At 43.1% G+C, this 26605-nt stretch overlaps 1 protein-coding gene across 1 annotated transcript in view; it reads right to left on the bottom strand.

Annotated features, from left to right (window-relative positions):
• The window catches only part of NAMPT (nicotinamide phosphoribosyltransferase), a 293185-nt gene that overhangs the window by 32913 nt on the left and 233667 nt on the right, over nt 1–26605 (bottom strand). The window contains exons 8-10 of the mRNA XM_085654138.1: nt 2698–2817; nt 2264–2404; nt 2015–2149 (exon numbers count right to left, since the gene is read on the bottom strand). Coding sequence (XP_085510264.1) covers nt 2015–2149; nt 2264–2404; nt 2698–2817 — 396 coding nt within the window. The remainder of the gene's footprint in view (nt 1–2014; nt 2150–2263; nt 2405–2697; nt 2818–26605) is intronic.

Here is a 26605-nt window from a genome sequence, read left to right as displayed (position 1 = left end):
CTCTGCTGGTAACACATTGGTATTCAATGGGCTCTTCCAGACCTCTTTTGAGTCTTATGTACCTTAAAGGAAGAGACAACCGAGAGTTTCCATATTGACTATTAAAACTGTATTAGAATAGGCGATACTCACATGCTTTATTGTCTCACAATGTGGGTGCCTATTCAATTCAGGATTAAAACCCAAAACAGAAGTGTAGAATTGGGTGGTTAAATAACTACAGATACGGACAATGGGCTGGTCTATGTGGCTCCCGGTACAAGGTCGACTGGACCGCTCAATGCCCCTCATACATGTGACCTCGTCAGATTGTGTATTGGGAGTGCAACATATGATGGCTATCAAGCAGCCAAACCATTTTAACAGTTGACTTACTTTTTTTTCTGAATAATTCTGTTATAGACTCACAAGCTGTGCATAGTTTACAAAGTGACACTTCATTTTGCAGTAGAATAGGTTGAAGCCCAAGCTCTGTTAAGCACTGCTTACCCCATGCGCATTGTATTGTAAACCAACACAATAATGCTTTATACATGTGGGCATGAAATACTACGTTGAAACTGTGCGACTTGACAAGTAACAAAATCTGAAACAGTCACTGAGGCAGGGATAGCCACTGAGCTCACGGTCTCCAGCAGTTTTGAGGTTTGTTTCTAACATCACTGTATACACTCAATAACCTCCCTGTTATTCCTGCCATAATAGAATTGATGCCCACAAAACTATTTCCTGAATATCTTGTTATTTTGAATATCCAAAAGTGTAGGTAGATCCTTTTTACAGCATTCATTGTGGCTTTTAAAAGGTCAGTAATGCAATATATTGATTAATTTAATATAACACCAAGTATGGCCGTATGTTTGTCCTAAACAGTAGTACTTTTTGTACCATTCTTCTGACATTTTGTAAATTATCCTCAAGGGTTTTTTTTTTTTGGGTGTGCAAAAATCTATTGTTGCCAAAATATATCCTTCCTGTGATAATGGAACATCTTGCTAGGAAATCTCCTTGAACATCAGAGTTGCTAATCCATTTGTCTCACTATCCCATGCTCGGATAGAATTAGAAAGTATGTTCGGTAATTAACTTCCCTCTTACCAGCATTGGGTATTCCCTTGCTTCCTTCTGAAGCAATGTGTTTACTTTTTCCCAGATTAACAGTAAAGGATTTACTTCAAACTTTGTGTTCTAAATATTGTACCCAGCACCCCGTTTTCAGGAAGCGAAGATTTTCTATGTTGTGGATAGCGCCTTAATCTTTAGCTGGCCATGTTCGGAATAAGTCTTTCTGAAGTCCCCGTTTGCAAGAGATAGCATAACTGCGAACACTATCTCCTCCTCTGGTGTGAGTAACACTAAACGTTTCGTTTTCCAGATCAAAGCTCAAAACTATTTAGAGACTCACTGCGTTTCACTGAAATATCATGAGGTACAATAAGCAGTACTTAAAATGGTTCTCTCAGTATCCCAACAAGGGCTACTCCACATGAATGCCAGAACGGTCCATAAGCAGAATCACGGATATATGATATCAGTTTCCAGAATGACAATTGTGGACAAAATCTTCAATATTCTAAATCTCTTCTATCGTTGGAACAACATTTTCTTCACCTTAAACCCAATGATGGTAAAAACAATCTGAAAACTGCACCAACATGCTGATGTTCAGTGGAAAGGGAGCTTCACTGCAGACATGGCCAAGAACAAGAAGAGTGCTAGAGAACAATAAAGGGCTCTGATTTGATCAAGTACAGCTCTGCAGGAGTCACACCAAAGTTCAAAATGTTTGAGGGAAGTTTCAAGCATACATCAAAAAATTCTTCGGGTCTAGAGACACTACCAACCAGAAGAACACTAGACCTGCTTAAACCTCTTTTTAGAGAAACAAACAAAACACTCCTATCTTATTCTAAATCCATCTAAAATACAACAAATATGGCTTTTGAGCTCTATGCCCAAATCTAGTTTAAAAGCACTAATACAACAAGAAACAAAAGATGCAAAGAATACATACAGGCCCGTATCCTTCAAGATCTCCTTTCCCTTCTTCAAGAGTAACATATTCGCCAGAAGAGGTCATATGCAAAGATAGGCGACCTTTTTTGGATCGTTTGTTCGGATCAGCAACAGGGTCTTTGTAGACATTTACCTATAATAAGACATACACATTCCATTACCGTTAAAGACCAAATATTTTCTACAAGGCAAACAGTAAGTAAAATCTGCATTGCTAAACTACAAAATATTCCTTTTCGGGACATACCCCAAGGCCATTGGTCACAACATGACTGCATTTGAAGGAACAGTTCAAAAGATCTCTTGTTAATTTCTGCAGAAGGGCTCCACCAGAACCGAAGGCAATATTTTCAATGCTCCAACGGTGTTGCTTCATGCCTTCCACGATCTATAAAAAGTGAAATATGCAACTTGTGAAACAACCAAACTTTACAGTTGAGCATTGGTTGGGCGCTTAAGGATTCTTAAGGGAAGAATAGGAAGAGTGAATAGTGCAACACATGGGGGGAGGAGTACAATGGATCTGTCTTAGAAACTCAGGGATGTACCCGAATGCATATTAAGTGACTAAATTGTAGAGCAAATTAATCAGAGACAAACAGGAGTTACATGGTTGGAAGAAAGCGGGATAAAAGAGCGGGACTAACTGCCTGGGGACTACACACTAACCGCACTGCTTACTTGTTGGAGAGTATTGATATCCACACCATCTCCTTGAATTACTCTAATATAAGGTGGTAACACTTTGTAGCCTTTTGCATTTTCTGTTGTAGGAAACTTTCTGTCGAGGATCTGTAAAACCTGTTAGAAAAAAAAAAAGGAATACATTACTAATGAATAAAAAAAAAGTACTTTGACTTGGTTAAATAGACTTTTTCGAATGCACAAAAAAAGAAAATCGCATTCGTTGGTAGCAGGGAGCAAAGGAACAAAAACTGATGACCCGGTAAGAGCAATTGGGGAAGTGTTAATGCAACAATTGTTAGAAAGTCCTTTGGTGACTTGAAATAAATTCATTTTTTATAATGGCACAAATATCAAATTTCATCATATTTCTAAGATTTGTCAGAAATATTTATTGAATTTTTTTTTACCATAGTTGATGAATAGTGTTGCCATCATAGCAATACAAAAACTGATAACTATTTACAGTTTTAATTAAATTCCAAACAAGACATGTGGACAGTCCTAAATAATAACTGATGTAAGCATTGCATAAACAAGACACCTGCACAATATTCATAAGGACAAATAGTAAAAGGCAGGCTCTAAAAGGATACCCAAATGTTAGGTTTGTTATTTTATGTAAGCCTTTTATTTGATATTCAGATGTTTGATCATTCCACCTTACAAAGTGGTCCATATCATGCTGAAAATAGGGGGTTAGCAGATCTTAGCACTCTCTGATGCGAGTCAAACAAGAAATATGAAAAATACACCCCTGCCTGTCAGACTGTATTTAATGGGGCTTAACAAGAGGAAGTTCCTCCTAGCCCCAATTATACTTTGGCTTTAGAAGCATTTTTCCATTTAATATGACCCTTCCTATAGAGATACACATCCAGTGTCATTTGGGCATACAAGTTGTTATTCTTTAGTAAGATCTTGGCTATTACTAATTATTCTAAAAATCCTGATTTTTAAGAAACAAAACAGTCGACCTAACTGGTTGAACATTCTTCACTGCCCTAATTCTGAATGGGTTCCAATAAGAATCACTGGAATACATTCAGCAAACTGTCACTCCTGTGCTCACAGACCCCTTTTGTCTCTTATTATGCTCCCAGGTTACAGAATTCTCTGGCCGACTAGTCGAACTATTACATCTATTTACATATTAATCCTTGTAAATGGATAACTTTAAGACCTAGCCAATCTATTTTTATCCATTGATTTTGTAATTCAGCTCATTCAATGATATAACAATATCTGCAAATGAACTTCTGTAGTCCAGTGCATTCAAAAGTCCTCAAGTAAAGTTCATCTTGCTTCATATATATTCTTTATGCCTGCCTTGACAGCACAACTGCCACCAGACTTTGTGTGATTACCAGAAAGTGTTTTAAGAAGCACGACAGAGAGAGAAACTTTGGCTAAGTCCACATGTTGGATTCCTCACAGAAAGTATTTGGTTTGGTTGAGCAAACTTTGTGCACTTTCCCCAAAACAGTGTTCACTGCTTTTTAATTGGCTGATAAGGCGCGTTCCTTCACCTAACATGACTGCTGCGTTCACTTGTAATGATGTGGCAGCATGCAAATAGAAATGCAGCATGATAAACTGAATTTTATTTCTAACATGACAATGGTGGGCGATCTAGGACGATGCTGTTCCTGGGTAGTGTAGTCACCTGTCTTTTATACAGTTTTCCGTATCACAAACGCGTTGTTATAAGAAGGTCAGCCAGGATAGGCTTGCATGCAGTTGATACCAGGGTTGATGCTGTGAGCCTCCCAGTCCTCCTAGGAAGAGTGCACCTAGCATGGCACTCTCTTGAGCATGTATCACTCTAGCCAAGAGTTCACCACACACTGAAAACTGAGTGGATGCCACAGTGAGGAATGTTTATTTGATTACTTTTCACACAGGCAGATTGGTTACTTTATCTGGGGCAGAAGTAATTGGAACTGCTGCAGGGAAACACAAAGTGCAGGTCTTGCAATGCAAAAGACCTACACAGACAGGTATGTTCCTATGCAACCAAACTAACACCCTAAAGGACTGCGCTCACTTTTTTTTTCTTAATCCACAACAGAAATGTGAATACATTGTTATGCCATGCCTTAATTGTGCTACGATCTAACCTAGTCACGTATACAGGTACAATAAAATACTACCACTTATATTAATTAACTTTTAAGGCTCTGTGTTGTTGTCCCATTCCCTACCTGCCACAACACTGACTTCTGCTCCTAGTACTGCTATGGGCTATAGCACATAACTGGCACCGCATTTGGTTTGATCTCTGGCTCTGAGTCCGAGGATTGAATATCTATGTTTATTACTGACAGGGTGGCTGGACGTCTTTTCTTACGCATCCCTGTTGGCACGATGCTCAATATGTGGGACTATTTCTTTGACTTATTTCATTGACATACAAATTAGATCTAAAATTTTGCAATACAAGAGTTGCACCATAAGATAACTTAAGCCTTTTTTTACCTGGCAGAATACCTCTCAAAATCAATAGTAAAACCATGTCTCTAGCAAAGTCATCTTTGATTTACAATTACTTACTCCTCTATGAATGTCGCTCTGTCAGGTTTGGTCATACAACATCCCCTGGTGTCAACCTTAAGAACAACTAGGACACCAGGAGAAATCCTGGCAGCAGTAATTTAGGCCTCTACCACCTGCCCATCTGGTAAGTGTGTGAACTTGTGATCTTAACTACAGCATCTCATCTTTAGTCCTTCCACTGACTTTTCCATAAAGTGTATTAAATGTTTAAAGTTAGATTTCATAGTGGTGTATAAGCTCCTGTAGGTCTCTGTAAAGTGTCTGCATTGGTGGTCATGAGGGTTTATATAGATTAGCATTATCAATTAAAACCGCATCTCATGTCTCTAGCGGCTGGATGCGGTCATACTTTAGAAATACTGTATACAAGAGCACAGGTGCAGCAGCTGAACACATGGGGGATATCTAGCTCTGTGGCTGAAGCTGGTGAGTGAACATTTGAGAGATAATCATCTTATCCATGGAGCACCCCCTTTCACAGTATGTGTGGACAGACTCACATGGTACTAACTCCATTTGCAGACCAATGTTCATTAACGTACAATGCTGGCAATTCAAAACATAACTGGATTTCATGTAATTTATCTATTGAAATCTTCTTCCAGGTACTGGGTACATTGACATCGAAGATATTGTTGAACCATCTATAAGCACAGGGCAGTGGGAAATCGAAGAAGAGAATTTGGTCCTCCCTCAAGCTACAATATTTACGGCTAGCACTTCTCATTAAAAAGACAAGGATGAGGAGGGCCTGGATGAAGAGGAGGGCATTGTTACCCCCACATATAAAGTCTTCAAGAAGGCCACAACACAGCCAGGCAGCAGTGTTCCTCCTAAGGACTGCCTGTTCCCAGCTACTAGGCAAACCGCCACAGATGATGCGTGTGTCTATGCAGCAGTCACCTTCTCACAACCCACACATCAAAGGTCTCTCTGAACAGTCTCCTACACACTCCTCCAATTAAGGTGCATCTCCGTTCTTCCCTCAATGACATGCAGGACAGCACACCCCTATTGTGGAGCAGGTATCCCATTCATGAATCTTCTCTATCCCACCTCCCACCCCTCTCCATGCTGCTCAACATGCTGGCCATGCCAGACCGCCACACATGGGTGGAGTGGGAGCCGTTGGCAAGGACTGTCAGCCACAGAGAGCAATTTTGTTTTATTTATTTTTTTTTTTTTTTAAATCAGCAACCGAGCAATGTGCAGCAGGATATTCATGCTATGGGGGCTACTCTCCGAGAGATCACAGACTCCCTTAAATGGCTTCATCGGAATGCTTAATTTGTGCGGTGGCTTCCCGTGCTCTGCACTGGCACTTAATTGTCATACCGGCTCTAGTTACACTTCCATGGTCATGTTGGTTCTGGCATTGGCAGCGCTGGTAGGGTATGGGAGGTGCAGGCTTCAGTGCTCTTCAGAGAAGGGCCCTGGCACTTATTTTACAAATTAAGCACTGCTCCCTCGGATGATTGACAGGCAACCCTGTGCCTTGGAGTATGTAGTGAAATATTACTAAGATATGGCAAAGATAAGTCAAGAACATTTAAGAAGTTTTAGGAAAGAAAGAGTAAGATACCACGCTTTTGATCTTGAAGAGGTTAGCGGGAATAGACAAAAAATGCCAATGTTAATCTTCACGGCCAATGCATGCAGGCGATTCTAGAGACACCTGCACCACCACCCAGAGCACCGACATAGTCTCAATCTCAATAAAACATTCTCACTAGTAACACTGCAAGGCGGAATAGTAGGGGACTCCCCACCATAATACCTGTGTTCTCTTCGTATCTCGAACATAATCACTGTCGCCATTTTTTCTTGATGAACATGTTGACTTTTTACATCACAAATCCGTGCCGACCTTTCCTCTGTGTTGAATGTTTAATGTTACATTTCGCCTCGTAGAATAGTGTTACAAATGTTTTCTTTGTGGTTTACAAAATGCCCTACACTTTGAAATATTACATTGTGATATAGAAAGCATTGTTTTTTTAAACTAACAGACATTTTCTTTGGCTGACAAACGATGCATCACACTTTAAAATCTGTAAAAGCAATGGGGTTGCTGGCTATGCCGGAATGCAGTTGTGCTCCGGTGCTTGGAGATACGCAAACACCTCTGATGTTTCTCCATCACGAAGGACTACCCATGTAGGTCACCTCTCGACACAGCAACACTCTTGCCAGCTCAGATGTGCGATAGAACACAAGCTGGGGTGCTAAACTGAGAACCAATAAACACCATAATAACTTTGGAGTTGGTTAGCCTCTCCAATCTCCTCCAATCTTTAGTACATACACAACCTATCAAAGATCAGACTGGTGAAGCAGGCCACACCCTAGATCCAATCTCCTTGGGTATATAACTAACACACCTAGTCATAAAGACATAAACCAGGGGCAACCACACCCGAATCACCCAAGAGACTTTTCAAATAATCCCCAAGCCTTCTCTCCAAAGTCCCTGAAAAACATAACTAGACCCTCTTTCCAAAATGTTCTCAATGAGTTTGTTTCCAGCCATCAAAACAGCTGGAGAACACAGATGCCTCAGATGATTTGGTTCCCTCTGCAGTTTAGGAATTTCAAACTGGTAACCAACGCCGCTAAAAAAGTGGTTCAGCTTTTAACTACCAAATTTAAATTTACTTTTAAATAAAGCTATGGAGTAGGAGAGCTAGTTCTCAAATTAATAGATCGGTTTGTAATAAATTAAACAACTGTAAACACTACAGAACTCCATTAAAAAGGAGAGTGCAGCTGCTAAAGACTAGGTGAAATGTCATGAAGCTGTGGTGAATTGGGTGTTAGGAAATTCTGGAAACTAGCTGCAGCTGAAAAGAAGATCAAATTAGTGGTTCCTGTTGAGCAAGTCATATTAGGCCCTTGCACAAAAGTGAGACCGTAACAAGGAAATGCACCACAAAGGGGACCATTTCCTCCAGATATAAATATTCAGTTCACCAAAACTGCAAAAGTAGGCCAGCTACTTGAAGAGGTCTAAGGAAATGGGCACAGACTACCTTTCTATTTATGTGGTGCTTGCCCATCCTTGGGGTTCGGGCTTGAAACACAGCAGGGTGCCACTGAAAATGTTCTCTTCTAGGGAAACTATTGCAGATTTGTGGTGGGCGGCATATCAAATGCCTCAATTTGTAAGAGGAAAAAAATGACAGAACTAAGGTATTTGCTAGGTTTATGTCTGAAGACTGATAATTTTGGCACCGTGGGAATCGCATATATGTGCTTTACAAGGGCAGTTCTTGAATGCCACGACAAAACTAGCTTTTTCTGTGGATCCTATGCTGCATTGCGCATCTGTTGATTTGCGGTCAAATGGTCGTGACTGACTGAGTCAAAAGCTCATGCCGAATGCGATGGACAGCAGGCCGCCTACACGGACCAGGTTAATCTCACTGAAAAAGTTATCTTCTTAAAGTCCATTGCGATGAGTGGAGGAGGCCGTGATGAGCAAGGAGAGCATCATGGATGGCCGTCCCTGTAACACAAACAGTAGGCCAGGAGAAATGCTGCGTATTAAACTCATCTGCAGCACTTAGGAAGACTATAACATCGCGCAAGCAGGAAGAGGTTCCTAGATAGGGGCTACGCAGCTAATGTTATTGACAAAGCCATTAATAAAACTAAGGCGATTGTCAGAGAGGAGGCCCTTTCATAAAAATCTAGTCAAGTTAGTGAGGTTTTGGATTCATCCTCGCAACCAACCAGAATGATCCTCACTTTTAACCGACAACTACAGGCATTACGCAAAATATTGAATAATAACTTGAGTCTTGTAAGGAATGATCCAATTCTGGGAGATTGTGTCTCCAAGAAACCTGAGCTACCTTTTAGAAAGGCTAGATCTATGAGCAACAGACTGGTGAAAAACAGCCCAGAATTGAAAATGCTTGGCAACTGGCTCACCTCTTGCAAGGGTTTCTTCAAATGTCCCTCATGCAAAGCATGTAGATTTGCTAACAAAAAAACATGTTACACCAGCCCATTCAAACCAGATCCAATACCCATTAAGAAAAGGCTTGCATGTAAGACCGAATTAGCGGTTTATGGGCTGGAGTGTCCCTGTGGCCTACGTTATATAGGCAGTACCAAACTGCCGGTACACAAGCAGATACTTCAGCACGTAAGAGCCATCACTAACAGCGATCCAACGTATCCAGTGGCGAGACATTTTGGGGAGACTCATGACAGCTGCCCGGAAAACTTCAAATACTTTGTGATAGACACAGTGTTGCCACTGAGGAGGGGAGGGAGCCGTGAGGCCCAGCTTCGTCTACTGGAGACGAGGTATATTTTGGAACTGGACACAAAAACTCAGTTTGGGCTCAACGCAAGTGAAGATTTCTTCACTTGCTTATAATCAGTTTCTTCTGTGACTTGCTTGCAAATATTTGTTTTAACATTCTGTCCAACTACTCAGCCCCTCAGTCACATAGTTTTTTAGTCCTTATATTGATAGCACTTAGCACTTTTTGAACTCTTGCAGGTTCGAGAGGGTGACACGATATGCACTTACAGTTTAAGACACACAAGACATAGCAGAGAATCTAAGCCCACTGTGGGCATATAATTCTGGGTAAATACAACAGACACTATTTCAATAAAAACCAGTGAAAGAGTGTAATTAATTCACCATCATGGTAAATACATCTATGTACTGACAGAGCTGTGACTTTTACTGTATGGACTTTTTAGCACTCTATAGCATTGCTATTTTTACATTGTTTTCAAACTGCAGGATATAGCGAAATGTTGCAATCAATACGACTCAAATCAAATTGTTAAATGCATTGGTATTATTTTTCTTAATTTTTTTTTACCTATGAAATACTGAGTGATTTTGAACCAATAGGTTTGCATTTTTACCTCTATGATGTAAATTTACTCTGTATCCAGTTGGGATTTTCTCATCAATCTTCTATGTCTATGATGTAGCAACGTGTGAGATCACGAGTGTGGCACTGGCACTTGAAATTTTGGAAAGGCACTACGCAATGCGTCATGTGATCAAAACCTTTGGGAAGGCCGAAACGCGTTATGGCGGTGGTGCAGGGTACCAAATTAATTCATTTTGCACCATAAAGTGGGTTCGCGTTAGTCTGTTTCAGAGAAAATGGGTGTTCAGAGGTGAAGCAGATGATGTGGTATATATTTTTGTGTGTGTGTGTGTATATATATATTCAGTGAAAAAACCTTAGGTTTCACACATGTTATAGTTAGCTGGAAATTTTACTGATAAAAAAACCAATGAAATTCCACCGTTATAGTTAGTGCAGGCAACTATAACTCACGCGACCGCAATCCTCTGCTGATGACATATGTGTCTTTATGAAAAAAAAATATTTGTAATATATGTATAGCTAAAATTTAATGGAAGAAGACATGGGCAAATAAGTGTCTAAATACAGTATTAGCATCAGCAGAAAATTGCGGTCGCATGAGTTATAGTTGCCTGCACTAACTATAACGGGGGAATTTCATTGGTTTATCAGTAAAATTTCCAGCTAACTATAACATGTGTGAAACCTATGGGTTTTTCACTGAATTTGCAAGGTTTTTTAAATGCTAATTCCTAACTATAACGTGTGTGAAACCTATGGTTTTTTCAGTGAATTTGTACGGTTTTTTAAATGCTAAGTTACTCTACGCCATTCGTGGCGTGCGCGCCCACTTTACGCAGTTAGTGCCGTGCACGCACGGTGGGCACGCGGTGCGCTACGCGCACCCCTACGTGCCCACGTTACGCTAGATGGGCCATGTACGCACGATGCGCTTCGCGCACCGTGCGCACATGGAGGACATATGATGCGCTTCGTTGTGAAAGGTAATATTTTAATTTTTCACATCTGTGATATGCCATGCACAAATGGTGCCCTTCGGGCACCATTTGCACATGGGGTGGGGAGAGTATGGATAATTTTTTTTTTAAATAATTTTTTACCGTACGCGTACGGTAAGCGTAATCGGCGAAATTATCGAAAAAATTAAAATTCCGTTTTTGGCCTTGGGGGATCTTTGGGGACTCCCCCAACATGGCTAGGTGCTTAGGAGCTGTCTAAACAGCCCCTTTACATGTTTTTGTCCTTTGTTTTTAAATCCCCACTCAGAGTGCGAGAGAGAAAATGGCGGCCGCCGCTTCCTGGTTTCGACCGATTCGAATGTTTACTAAGATCTAACAGCCAATCAGAATCGCGCTCGCGCACGTCACCGTACGCGTACGGTAAGCGCACCGCAAGCTGGCTCAGATATATATATTGATTTAAAGGCTATTTTCTCAGAATCTACTGAACAGATTTACACCAAACCTACAAAAGGCACTTCCTTGACCTGTAGACTACCTCTCTGCCAAATTTCAAGGAACTCTGTTCAGCCGTTCGGGCTGTAGCCCTGTCTAAAGGTCCTATGGAAAAATGCATGGGAAAAACGCGTTTTGGGACCCCCCTTTTATCTCAGCCCCCGCTTGACGAATCCCCCCGAGACTTTCAGGGTAGGAGCGGAGCGTAGCGCCCCACCTATTTTGAAAATTTCGCGAGGATTCGTCGACCGGCGCCAAAGTTATTCAAAATAGAATGTTGCGGTTTTCCTATGGAAACAGGGTCCTAACTATAACTACCTACTGGCGACCGCCAGTATGTTATATATATATATATATATATATATATATATATATATATATATATATATATATATATATATATATATATATATATATATATATATATATATATATATAGCGTCAAGCGGGAGGGGGAATGGGCGAGAAATAAGGGGGGGGGGGTCGCAAAACGCGTTTTCCCCATGCATTTTTCCATAGGGACCTTTAGTCGAAGGTACAGCCCGAACGGCTGAACAGAATTACTTGAAATTTGGCAGAGAGGTAGTCCTCAGGTCAGGGAAGTGCCTTTTGCATATCTGATGTCAATCTGTTCAGTATTTCCTGAGAAAATTGCATTTAAAAGTACATAAATATCTATAAGCGTGCACCGTGCGCGCACGAAATTGTGATTGGTTGTTAGATGTCAATAAACATTAGAATCAGACGAAATAAGGAAGTGTCGGCCGCCATTTTGTCTGTCGCACTGAAAAGGAAAGGTTGAAAAAAGGTGGAAAACGTGAAAAGGGGGCAGGGAAGAGAGTTCCTGACCCCCTAGCCTTTGTCAGGGGGTCACAGAAGGACCCCCAAGGGTAAAAAAAAAACATTTTTTTTTTTTCAAAAAATTGCGCGGTGCGCGCAGTGAAAAACCCTTAAAAAAAAACCACATAAGAACGTGAAAAGGGGGCAGGGTAGAAAGTTTCTGACCCTAGCCTTTGTCAGAGGGTCCCTGAAGGACCCCGAAGAGTGAGAAAAAACATTTATTTTTTTTAACAAAAAATCGCGAAGTGCGACCGCAATCCACTGCTGATGACGTCAGATATTACATCACTGATGACATGTGTGTCTTTCTGTAAAATAAATATTTGTAATATATGTATAGCTAAAGGTTAATGGAAGAATAAATGGGTAAATAAGTGTCTAAATACAGTGATGTAATATCTGACGTCATCAGTAGTGGATTGCGGTCGCGTGAGTTATAGTTACCTGAACTAACTATAACGGGGGAATTTCATTGGTTTTTTACGAGTGAAATGTCCAGCTAACTATAACATGTGTGAAACCTATGGTTTTTTAAGTGAATTTGCAAGGTTTTTTAAATGCTAATTCCTAACTATAACGTGTGTGAAACCTATGTTTTTTTTAGTGAAATATATATATATATATATATATATATTTTCAGGCTTCAGAGGCGGAGCACTCACGGGACATTTTCAAATAATTTATTGAAGCAAATGCATTTCGGCGTTTATGCCTTCCTCAGTGCTTATCAACCGGCACTTACGCATTGTGTGTTTAAATACATCTGGGAATAATCCGATTGGAAGGGCACACAGTCACCGCAAGTGAGGAAGGACTGTAGCAATTCATAGTTTATTCTATGGCTGCCATGTCTGCGTGTGTCCTAGCAGCCAGATGAAAACATATTGTTGGGCTTTAAAAGGTCACAGTCTTTCATAGACGATTTTCCAAGTGTAGATAACACTCACACGTTATGTTGCTCCAACAGCCCTTCGAAATTACTGCAGTCATGGTGCCTCCAGATGTAAGTGCCGTGATGTTAAATAGAGTCCCTCGCCTGCCAAAGTCAGAAGCGTTGTAACATCCTACAGGTATCTGTATGAATTACTTCAATCCTCCAATATATGATTGTCACCCAAGCTGGAAGGATGTCATCACATTCTTTTTTCTTCGGCGGTGCAGCAGTATTGTAGATTCAAGCTCAAGTGTCACCCTTTAGCTGCAGCACTCGGGCGGGTGCTCTCGTCCGCTAAGACGCGAAGGGTGAAATCACGGTAAATATTCAGGCTTCAGAGGCGGAGCACTCACGGGACATTTTCAAATAATTTATTGAAGCAAATGCATTTCGGCGTTTATGCCTTCCTCAGTGCTTATCAACCGGCACTTACGCATTGTGTGTTTAAATACATCTGGGAATAATCCGATTGGAAGGGCACACAGTCACCGCAAGTGAGGTAGGACTGTAGCAATTCATAGTTTATTCTATGGCTGCCATGTCTGCGTGTGTCCTAGCAGCCAGATGAAAACATATTGTTGGGCTTTAAAAGGTCACAGTCTTTCATAGACGATTTTCCAAGTTGGCTGGACATTTCACTCGTAAAAAACCAATGAAATTCCCCCGTTATAGTTAGTAAAGGGAACTATAACTCACGCGACCGCAATCCAGTGCTGATGACGTCAGATATTACATCACGGTATTTAGACACTTATTTACCCATTTTTCCTTCCTTTAACCTTTAGCTATACATATTTAATAAATATTTATTTTACAGAAAGACACATGTCATCAGTGATGTAATATCGGACGTCATCAGCACTGGATTGCGGTCGCGTGAGTTATAGTTCCCTTTACTAACTATAACGGGGGAATTTCATTGGTTTTTTACGAGTGAAATGTCCAGCTAACTATAACATGTGTGAAACCTATGGTTTTTTAAGTGAATTTGCAAGGCTTTTTTAAATGCTAATTCCTAACTATAACGTGTGTGAAACCCATGGTTTTTTCAGTGAATTTGTACGTTTTTTTAAATGCTAAATTATGTATTTATTAATATATATATTTTTAAGGTTTTTCACCGTGCGCGCACGATGCGCGCACAGGGCGCTTCGCGCACCGTGCGCACGTTAGGCAGTTCGTACCATGCGCGCAAGGTGCGCGCACTCCGCGGTTTTTAAAAAAAATTAAAAACTTTTTTGGGACCCTTCGGGTCCTCCTGTGACCCCCTGACCAAGGCTAGGGGGTCAGGAACTGTCCACCCTGCCCCCTTTTCACGTTCGCCACCTTCCTTTTCCACTGTCGCACTGAAAACAAACAAAATGGCGGCCGACACTTCCCGATTACGACCGATTCGAACGTTGACTGACATGTAACAACCAATCAGAATTACGCTCGCGCACGTTAGGGTGCGCGCACGGTGCGCGGCTATAGATATGTATGTACTTTTAACTGCAATTTTCTCAGGAACTAATGAACAGATTGACTCCAGATATGCAAAAGGCACATCCCTGACCTGAGGACTACCTCTTTGCCAAATTTTAAGTAATTCTGTTCAGTCGTTTGGGCTGTACCTTGGACTAAAGGTCCCTATGGAAAATTGCATGGGAAAAACGCGTTTTGGGACCCCCCTTTTTTCTCAGCCCCCGCTTGACGAATCCCCCCCGAGACTTTCAGGGTACGAGCGGAGCGCCCCACCTATTTTGAAAATTTCGCGAGGATTCGTCAATCGGCGCCAAAGTTATTCCAAATAGAATGTTGCAGATTTCCTATGGAAACACGGTCCTAACTATAACTATCTACTGGCGACCGCCAGTAGATAATATATATATATATATATATATATATATATATATATATATATTCACACAAAAAAAACAAAGGTTACAGGGACGTTATAGACAGGCTCAGGTTTCACTCGTACAAAATCAGAGAAATTGAGCAGTTATAGTTAGCAGACTATACCTCACGCCCGCAATGCACTGCTTAGGACCTCACTACATCACTCTGAGACATCTGGTGACTGGGTGTTTCTAAAAAATGTATGAGTGTTAAATATAAATACACCAGGCTGTATTGATGAATTAGTGGGTGCTCAGTGCCTATATCGATGATTTAGTGGATGTGTGACTGAATGCATAAGTGAGTGATTATATGTGTCTAAGTGAATGTATGGGTGAGTGACTAGGTTGAGTGAATGTCTGCATCAGTCTGTCAGTTTGCGTGCAAGTATTGGTTGGTTAGTAGGTACATGAGTGGCTGCATGGGTGTTTGAGTGTGTGGATGGGTGGGCTAGTCAGTGGCTGTATGGGTTTGTGAGTGCGTCTGTGAGGGGCTGTATGGGTGAGTGAGCGTATGGCTATGTCGGTGGGTGAGTGAATGGATGTGTCAGTGGTATATGGGTGAGTAACTGCCTAGGTGAAACGCAATAGAGGCGAGTGTTGGAGTATATATGGGACTATATGTGAGTGAATGCGAGAGTGGCTGTATGGTTGAGCGTGTGCTTGGGTCAGTGACTGTAGAGGTAAGGGAGTATGTGGTAGTATCCGTATGAATAAATGAGTTGGTGTATGTATAACTGTATAGGTGAGTGAGTATGTGTGTCAGTACCTCTATAAGTGACTGACAGTGTGTGAATGGATGTATGAGTGAATATATCAGGAGCTGAAGAGCAAAAGAACCAAAAATTAGACCTAGTTTGTTTTGAATCATCATCGGAAGGGCAACGGGAAGGCTGATTTAATGAATGTAAATGGACGGGGTAACCCAGCATTAAACAAAATCTTATCAATAAAAACCGCTGCTGTGTTTTAACTATAAATGACAGATAACAAGAGACCAAACACAGGGGGCATCGTCTGATACATTATTACTGAGCTTTTTGCATAATTTTTTCCATTGATCTTGACTACTTTTAGATATGAAAAGATCTTTTAATCTAGATTTGTGAAAGGTTACACAATGAATCAGTGAATCAAATAGATCTGAAAAGCCCAAGGCACTCAGACTGTCTTACATGAGTTAGCCAGGGGATAGATTAAGCACAATCCAGGTTCATAATGTCTTTTAGGATGAGCTGATTTAAATGTACAGAAATCCTTTAACCGAGTCGGCGCGGACCTAGGGTAGGTGGGAAGGCGTCCCGTTCTGCGGACTTCTGACACTGTACTATCCGGTGTCAACATCCAGCGCCAGCTCGTTGGAAATCGTAGCCCTGTACTCTAGGGTGTTGTACCTCACCTTCACTAGTAACCACTTATTAGGGTGCTGTACGTGTGGTAAGTGCCACATTAGTCACTACCACTACCAATAAGTGTGTGAATCACCTGGTCCTGAAGAATTGTGGTTATTTAACTAATGCAAGAAACATGTTGACCACACATTACCATAGCGTAAAACAGTCATTTTAACTGGAGTATTACGCACTTTATTGTTTTTAATTTAAGAGTGGGACCCCTGTCATTTAATAAACGTTGTTATTTAGGTTTCCCACTACTTATTTTTAACACACCTCTTTCACCACACACTTTTTCACTTTAGGGCCCTCACCTGCACTCACCTACCGGCATCTATGGAATAAAGATCTCCACTAAAAGGCGCCACTGAGGTCGCCGATCGGGGATTGCAGCGCCGCCCCGATTCGGAGCAGACCCTATGATGAAACTTGACATCTGGGCCACGTGCTGACGACATATGACAGCTAGTCTGCCGGATGTGTGAGGGTCTTTTTCCTTAAGGAGAATTCTCCTCCTGACTTTGGGGACACATACATCTCTCTACTCACTATTAGCTCTCTTGAGGAACTGCATACTTCCATATCTATTCATTTGTACCCGGGCTATGTATGCTGGACCTATTGTAAACAGCCCCTGTTCCTCCATTTTTTTGATCCATTTTAAAGGTGTCAGTTATATAGGGCAAGCCTAATTCTTTATGGGCAATACAATTGGACCATGACCCAGGGATGGACAGTAACCTTTTTAAAAAGGTATCTTCTGTAGGGTCTCCACTTGTGCTATGCCCCAAATTGCTGCCCCATAGGTAGCTACGGATATTGTTTTCGCTAAATAGATTTCCAACATTTCTTGAATCAGTTTATTTCCTAAATGTTTTGAGAACTTAAAAACGGCAGCTATACTCTTAGACCAAAGATGACATCTGTTTCTCACCATCTCATTCAAATTTAGTTTGGCGTCAAATAGCACGGCAAGATACACAAAATAATCTATTCTTTCCAGCTTTCTTTTATCTTTTTGTAACCAGTGTTTTTGTTCCCATTGCTACCAACAGCCATAACAAAGGACTTTGATTTATTGACAGAGGCCAAAGTCTGCCATATAAGCTGAATAAGTCCCCATCCCTATCAAGGTTTGTAGGGTCATTGGGGTTCTGGCCAATAGGACCGCATTGTCTGCATATAGCATAATAGGCAAAGGTAACGATGCGGCAAACAGTAGATCTTTGCATTTTCCAGTCAGTGCTTCATTTAGCTTATTGGTATAGAATGAAAATTAAAATGGGGCCAGAACGGAGCACTGTCCAACACCTTTTTCGATTTTAAAGGGCTTCGAACATTCCCCCTGTTTCCCGTAGTGGATCTTCCCCCCTGATTCTGTACAGAGCTGTCTTATGAATATAATTATTGCAGGATCCACACATTTCCATAATGGACCACAGTTTGCTGTGGGACACACAATCGAAGGCAGATGACAAATCCATTAAGGTCATCTAAAATTGTCCTCTCTTTGCTTAGGTATATTTGGTCGTCGTTAAAACTAAATTAAGACACTGGCCCAGCGTCCCCCTGCCCTTTCTAAAGCCATATTGTACCTTGGCAAGAATATGATTTTCCATCGCCCATTGCTCCATGCTGTTGAGTAATAGTCTGCCCATTAGTTTGGCTATACTATTAGAGCGATTGGGCGATAGTTTAAAGGATTTGAGCCATCGCCCTGCTCATAGATTGGTATTATTAAAGATTGCTTGCAGGATAACAGTGGGCCTACTTTAGCTATTGCATTAAAAACTATAGTCAGGAGTGGTAACCACAGTGACTTCTTGTTGAGGAAAATATCCAGCGGGACTCCATCTGGGCCTGCAGCTTTCAAGGCAGAGGACTGTGACACAGCAAGATCTATTACTTCAATGGTAAACACTAAGGCAGAACAGTCACATCTGGGTGTTTTTAAAACCTCCAGATTACGGTTACCTGCTTTTGGAATATATTCTTAAAGTGCATTAACCATGTACCTTCATCTATATGAAAGTCCAGAGTTCACCCACCCTCTTACCATAGTTAATCAATAACAGAACACTGAAGAAGTATCTGCAAAAATGGATGGAATTAACAAAATTCACTTACATAGACTCATTCTTGTCCTCAGAATTAGCTCCATCCACTCAACACATAGGAAGATCTCCCATGGGGTCCTCAAGGGACTCATACAACCATACTGCTGCTCAAATTACACATGTGGACATGCAACAATTTCTGATCTACCATAATAATACAAAGAGCTGTATTTCACGAGTGTTTCTAAATATAGGAAATATAGGAACTTAAGAAATGTCTGTCACTTCCTGTGCCTGGGTCAGTCCAAGACGATGCTACTGGTGACAGAAAATACATCATACGAAACAACGTGTCCACCAGAAATAGTGCTATCAAAGCTAAGTAATCTGATATTTTTCCACCATTAGATTAGATATCAAAGCAATACCTTCCATAGTGGTGGGTCTATGGAATGACACTTAAAAAGCTGAAAGAATGAGCAACTAAAATGCCACTCCCGTCAAGCCTAGCTGTCAAGGCAGTAGTGCTCTGTGAACATGTGCACTGATACCCAGGTTGCAGCTGGACATATATCCAGGCGGACGCTATGAAACAAAAGTGGTGAGGGCAGCGTAGAGGGGAATGGGGGGGGGGGGGGGGGGCGTGTGTGTGTGGATTTAAGGTAAAATACAAATAAAATGATTAAAAAGCACCTAACTGCTGGCCATCACCTCTGTGCTATTGTGCACCTCTCCTCTTGACTCCTGTTAGTCTATGCAAGGCTACCAGTCCCCTACGCCAATCCAGACACTGTTCTTATTAATCCACATTGGAGGGCTGTGGAATGGGCCCTTAGACCTTCGGGAGGCTGCTTCTTTACCAAGGCATAACATGCTTTGATGCAGATGATAACCCAGCTTGAGATAGTCCTCTTTTGGACAGCATGCCCCTTCTTTGTCCCACATATCCTATAAAGAGTTGGTCATCCACCCGGAACTATTTTGTGCAAACAAGGTAGAAGGATAACCCTTTTTTTGGGATTCAGACGGTGGAGATGCTCCTCTTCCTTGGAAGGATGCAGAGGTGCAAAGAAAGTGGGCAGAGTAACGGACTATCCCAGATGAATGGGAGGTACGGCCATGGGCAAAAGGGACAACCTAGTTCTCAGTACCACTTTGTCTGGGAAAACTGTCAGATAAGGAGGCTGTGATGACAGCACCTGTAGTTCGCTCACCGCAGGAGAGGTAATTGCCACCAAAAAACCTGTTTTGAGTGAGCAACCGTAGAGGACAGTTGTGCATCTGCTCAAATGGTGCACACATCAAGAAAGTAAGGACCAAATTAAGGTCCCATTGTGGCATCAGAAAAGGAGAAGGGGGAAACAAGTTGGTTCACCGCGTCAAAAATCTCTGCACCAGAGGGGACTTAAAGAGTGAAGACTGATCTGGCAGCCAAAGAAAAGCAGAGAGGCCGAAAGGTAGACCTTCAGAGTGTCCAGAGCCGAGCCCTGCTGCGCTAGAGAAAGGATAAACAGGATGATATCTGCTAGGGAGGCAGTTCTGTACAATATTTACAAAACGTATTCCATCGGCAGGTGTATATCGATTTTGTTGAGGGACACCTGGCGGCCAGATTAACCTTGCAGATTCCAGCGGAAGGTCAAAAGCTGTCAACTGTATACGCTCAATATCCACGCAAGGAGGCGGAGAGTGGATAGGTTCGGGTGGAGAACCCTCCCCTGCTGCTGCGACAGAAGATCCTCCCGAAGGGGCAGCCTGATCGGAGGATTGATGCTCATATACAGTAGCTCAGGATACCAAACTCTGTGTGCAATCTGGAGCCACAAGAATAACTTGTGCCCCGTCTCTCCTGATCTTCTGGAGCACTCTGGGGGTAAAGGGGTTCAGGAGGACTGAGCTCCACTCGTGACAAAAAGCGTCGCTGACCGAAAGCTGCCTTGAAAACTCCAACATGCAAAACTGCTGATATTGTGCATTCTCTTGGGAGTCGAACAGATCTAACCAATGCTCTCCCCACCGCTGAAAGAGACCTTCCACCATCTCCGGACGGAGATGCCACTCGCCAACCTTTGGCGGAGTTAGTCTGCTTTGGTGTTCAGAGATCTGGCCAGATGTTGAACCACCAGGGAAATGCCCTTTGTTCCAGCCGAGTCCACCCCATCCCACAAGAGACGTATCAGTCACTACTGTGAGATCTGGGTGGTCAAGGGAGAGGGGTCTACCTCGGACCCAATTGTGTATTGTTAGCCACCACCGCAGGTCTTTCAAAGTGCCCTCCGATATCTGAAACAGGTTGGTGAGATTTCCTCGATGCTGTGCCCACTGGAACTTCAGGTCCCAATGCAGAACCCGCATGCACTATGTGCATGTTTCACCAGCAGGATGCAGGAGGCCACGAGACCCAACAGCCTCAGCCATTCTCACCGAAATCTAGGATAGAGGCTGAAGCATCTGTATCATAACCTGAATATCCTGGACTCACCGCTCAGGAGGATAAGACCTAAATTGTACCGAGTCCAGAACCGTCCCAATAAGAAGGGAGTCAGGTGCGACTTCGGCATGTAGATCGTGAACACCAGCGAATGCAGGATGTTCGCTGTAGTCTGGAGGTGAGAGACGACTGCTTGGGGCAAGCCATCCTTCAACAACCAGTCGTCAAAATAGGGGGAAGACTGGAACCCCTGATCTCCGCAGATGGGCGGCGACCATCATCACCCAAGGGGCACTGGTGAGGCAGAAGGGGAGCACTGCAAACTATGCTCTCGGCCCGTTGTAAACCACAGGTAGCGACGATGGGCAGGCAGGACAGGGGTATTAAAATAGGCATCCTGTAAGTCCAATGCTACCATCCAGTTTCCTGGGGCAGACCTGACCTAGGGTGAGCATCTTGAACTTCTTTTTGAGGAAGTAGTTGAGGGTTCTGAGGTAACAGATAGGACGAAGGTCTCAGTCCTCCTTTGGGATCAGAAAATAGCAGGAATAACAACCACAGCCTATTTCTGGCCCGGGAACCCTCTCTATAGCTCCCTTGGCCAAGAGAGTTTTGACTTCCTCGCAGAGTAGAGCAAGATGATCCTCCGCCAGCTGATCATACACTGGAGGCATAGATGGAGGGGTATTCTTGAAGGGGAGGGAGTAAATCAGTCAGGATATTTGCAACACCCACCTGTCCGAGGTGATGCTTCACCAGTGGTGGAGGTGATGGCGTACTCTGCCACCAACTGGCCATGTATGATCCTGGGGGAATCGGAACAGGAAGGTTTTGCATTGGAGGAGAGGATCTTGGCTTGGCTCAACTTCTGGCCTCTGGACCCACAGGGTCGGGGTGAACCACGTCCACGGCTGCAGGGGCTGCCGAGCTTGTGGGGCCCACTGGCTGGAATAGGGTGGGCAACCCCTTCCGTAGCTGTGGAAGGAGCAAAAAGCACATACAGGCTGGGACGTTGTAGTGAATCCCAAGGACTTGGCCATAGCCTGCAAGCCCTTGAAATGCTCAAGGGCAGAATTTGCTTGGTCTCTGAAGAGACAGGAACCATCAAAAGGCCGATCCATAAGGTTAGCTTGGAAATCCCTTGAAAAAAAGAAACAGATGTCCTCAGCCAGGTGTGGCAACGTATGTCCACTGCCATGGAAAGCGCTCTGCCCAGTGAGATGGTCATATACAAGCCACATCAGATGGCAAACTTTGCTGCATCTCTCCTGTCTGAAATGGTTTGGGAGAGTTGGATCTGGTCCTCCTCAGACTCTGGACAGTACCTGCACAACGTGTCCCATATCCAATGGGAATAATGGCCCAAAAAGCATGTAGTGTTCACCGACCGCAATGCCAGACCGATCGGAGAAACATTTTCTTTCAAAGTTTTTCAGTCTCTTGTATTCCCTGTCCGGAAGAGCGAAAGGGAACACACAAGGGAAGTGGAAGCTTGAACCACCAAGCTTTGTGGGGTGGGGTGAGGAAAACTGGATTGCCTGGTGCAGGGTGGTGGCAGCGGGCAATCGTCCTATTCACAGGAGCCTCTGTGCTGAGACCAGATGCCCAGAAGTACGTGCATTAAAGCCTCATTGAAAGGCAGCAAGGGCTCCAAGCTGGAGACACCAGGCGTTAGTGTTGAATGCCACAGTAGGGAGCTGTAGGCTCAGTACCTCCGCAGCCCTACGCACCACCATAGCAAATGATACCCACTTCCTCCGAGGCCAGGTTAGGTGGAGACAGCATGCTAGAATCTAGGGAGGTGTCCAGACCACTGGCATCACCCAGTTGGAGTAGTTTCTTACCTGTAACTCCAGTTCTCTTGTAGGGGTATTTCTGTGATAGTCAACCATGTGAATAGTACCACACATGTGTGGACCCCGGAGCACTTCATTAGATATATCTTAAGTTGTCATCTTCTGCCTTTCTTCAGGAAGACCTATATAGACACTTAAGAGATAAAAAGAAAATAATGCAGCCTAACCAAGTCTAGGCTACACTGGCCATTACTTCATCTTGAAGTGAAAAAAATAGCCAGTTTAACTTCTTAAATTTAGCAATTTGCTGATTTTTACACATAGAAAACTCTCCTTCACAAAACTCCTTTTTCTCATGATCGAGATGAAAAGGAATGGATAGAGAAGCCCCCATAGGCTGCCATTATGTGTCTGCAAATGAATACGGTGCCTTTAAGAGTCTCCAGAGGCCACCGGTATCCCATGATGCACAGCCAGTGCTTTTTGAAGGCGTAAAGAAGCAGAGCCTGATGAGTCTTGGGGACATCTGTCTGCAACCGGGGAGGCGGGTGGGTTGCTTATGACTAGCACAGAAATACCCCTACAAGAGAACTGGAGTTACAGGTAAGAAACTACTCCTTCTCTTGTAGGGGATATCCGTGTAGTCAATCATGTGAATAGACTAGCAAGCCCATCCCAAAACAACTCTCCAGCGGTGGAAGACAGAGAACAACCGCACTATTGTGCAAATAGATTTCGAAGAGAAGCCTGCCCAACCTGAGCATCTGCCCTAGCATCAGTGTCTAGGCAGTAGTGCTTAGTAAATGTATGGACTGACTTCCAAGTGACAGCCTTACAGATTTCCGAAATAGGTACGTTACGAAGTAAAGCCACAGTAGCTCCTTTACCTCTGGCAGAGTGAGCCCAAGGCTTATTAACCAGAGTCTTTTTGGCTTTCTGATAACACAGCTGAATACAGGAAACACTCCACCTAGAAATGGATTGTTTGCAAGTAGCTAGACCAGTTCGGACCGAGCCATCATTTACAAATAACTGGTCTGATCTACGGATATCCTTAGTCTTGTCCAAATAGAACTTCAAGACCCTCCTAACATCAAGAGAATTAAGTGACCTCTCAGCAGGAGAAGAGGGATTCTGAAAAAAATGTAGGCAATGTAATAGTTTGGTTCACATGAAACTCTGAAACAACTTTAGGTAGGAACTTAGGCTGAGTCCTCATAACTACCTTAGAGGAATGAAAGACTGTATAAGGCTCTTTACAACATAATGCCTGAAGTTCGCTAACCCTGCGGGCAGAAGTTATGGCCACAAGGTAAGCCGTCTTCCAAGACAGATGCTGAATAGAAGCCTTATGAATGGGTTCAAACTGTTCCTTTATCAGTCGTGAAAGTACCACATTGAGCTCCCAGGGAGGCGAAGGACGCCTAATGGGAGGAAACACTTTCTTCAATCCTTTAAGAAAATCTCTGATGACTGAGGTTTAAGAAAAGGAAGTTTGTGAAGGACATTTCCAATAAGCAGTTAAAGCTGCCAGGTGAACTTTGATCGAATGAAATTGAAGGCCAGATTGAGCCAAGTGTAGCAAGTAAGGAGTAGTTTCTTACCTGTAACTCCAGTTCTGTAGTAGGGGTATCTCTGTTATAGTCATAATCTATGAATAGTCCCGCCCATGTGCGGGGACCCCGGAGCAATCAAAATATCTCTTAAGCTGTCCTGCATTTGCAAACCTGCAAAGACACTTAAGAGACAGACAAAATAATACAGCCTAATAACAATATGGCTGCACTGGCCAGCACTTCCTCTGAAGTGAACACAAAAGCCAAAATAAAGTTTAAATGTCATTTTTATTCACATCTGACATGTTCCTTTATTGTATCACACTCCCTTCACCAAAATCCCTTTAAACAATAGAGAGGAAGGGGTGGACAGACAAGCCCTATAGGCTGTCATTATGTGTCTGCTAAAGGGATACCGTGCCTTTAAGAAACTCTCCAGAGACCCCCGGTATCCCAGGATGCACAGCCAAAGCAAGTTACTTTCAGTTCTTTTTGAAGGTGTATAACAACAGGCCTGATACTGCCAGAATTACTCCACCGGGGAGGAGGGAGGGTCGCTTATGACTATAACAGAGATACCCCTACTACAGAACTGGAGTTACAGGTAAGAAACTACTCCTTCTGTAGTAGGGGATCTCTGTGTATAGTCAATCTATGAATAGAATGGCAAGCCCATCCCAACCAACAAACAGCGGTGGAGTAAAAACCAAACACCAACAAACTACTGTGCAAACAAATTCCTAAGCGAAGCCTGTCCAACCTGCGCATCTGCCCTAGCATCAGAATCCAGGCAGTAATGCTTTGTAAACGTATGGACCGACTTCCAGGTGGCAGCCTTACAAATGTCAGCAATCGGAACATTCCTAAGCAAAGCTGTAGTCGCTGCTTTGCCCCTAGTCGAATGCGCTGTAGGCTTACCCCCCCAACGTCTTATTAGCTTTCTGATAACAAAGCTGAATACAGGACACAATCCATCTGGAGATGGACTGTTTTGAGGTAGCTAGACCAGTTCTTACTGAACCATAATTCACAAACAGTTGATCCGACCTGCGGATGTCTTTTGTCTTATCTAGATAGAATTTCAACACCCTACGCACATCTAAGGAATGCAGAGACCTCTCCGCCGGATAGGAGGGATGCTGAAAAGATGTAGGCAAAGTTATCATTTGATTTACATGGAAATCAGATATCACTTTAGGTAAAAACTTAGGATGAGTACGCATTACCACTTTAGAAGCATGGAATACAGTATACGGCTCTTGACAACATAGAGCCTGAATCTCACTTACTCTCCTGGCCGATGTAATGGCCACAAGGAAGGCGGCCTTCCAGGACAAATGCTGCAGAGAAACCTTATGAATAGGCTCAAAAGGCTCCCTCATCAATCTGGACAACACCACGTTCAATTCCCATGGTGGAGAAGGTCGTCTAACAGGGGGAAACACCTTACGCAAACCCTCCAAAAAATCTTTAATCACAGGGATTTGAAAAAATGAGGTTTGGGAAGGGCCCTTTCTATACGCAGTCAAAGCTGCGAGATGAACTTTAATAGACTGAAAATTAAGCCCAGATTGAGCCAACTGCAGCAGATAAGGCAAAATAACATCTTCTCTACAGGATGTAGGGTCAATGTCTTTTGCCTTGCACCATAAGCAGAATCTCTTCCACTTATAGGCGTAAGAAGTCCTTGTAGACTGTCTCTTCGCCTCTTTCAAGATCTCCATACAGTCCTGAGGTAGGTTCAAGTGTCCATACTGTACTAGCTCAGGAGCCATGCTGCCAAACTCAAGGACGAGAGATTGGAATGAACCATCTGTCCTCCGAACTTCGTGAGAAGGTCCGGCCGACACGGCAGGCGCCGGTGTGGCAGAACAGACCGGTGAAGAAGGTCGGTGAACCACAAGTGCCTCGGCCACTCCGGAGCAATCAGGATCATTCTGGCTCTGGATTGCGACAGCTTGATCAGCACCGCTGGAATCAGGGGAATGGGTGGAAAGGCGTAGAGAAAGCTGTTGGACCAGCTGATCCATAGGGCATTCCCCAGTGTCCCTGGTTGGTAGTACCTGGACGCGAAGTCGCGGCATTTGCTGTTTTCTGCCGTAGCGAACAGATCGATATCCGGAGTGCCCCACTCTGCGA

The sequence above is a fragment of the Triturus cristatus genome, chromosome 4_1, assembly GCF_964204655.1.
Source record: "Triturus cristatus chromosome 4_1, aTriCri1.1, whole genome shotgun sequence".
NCBI classification, from domain to species: domain Eukaryota; kingdom Metazoa; phylum Chordata; class Amphibia; order Caudata; family Salamandridae; genus Triturus; species Triturus cristatus.
The sequence above is the reverse complement of the archived record's forward strand: the minus strand, read 5'-3'. Positions and strand labels throughout refer to the sequence as shown.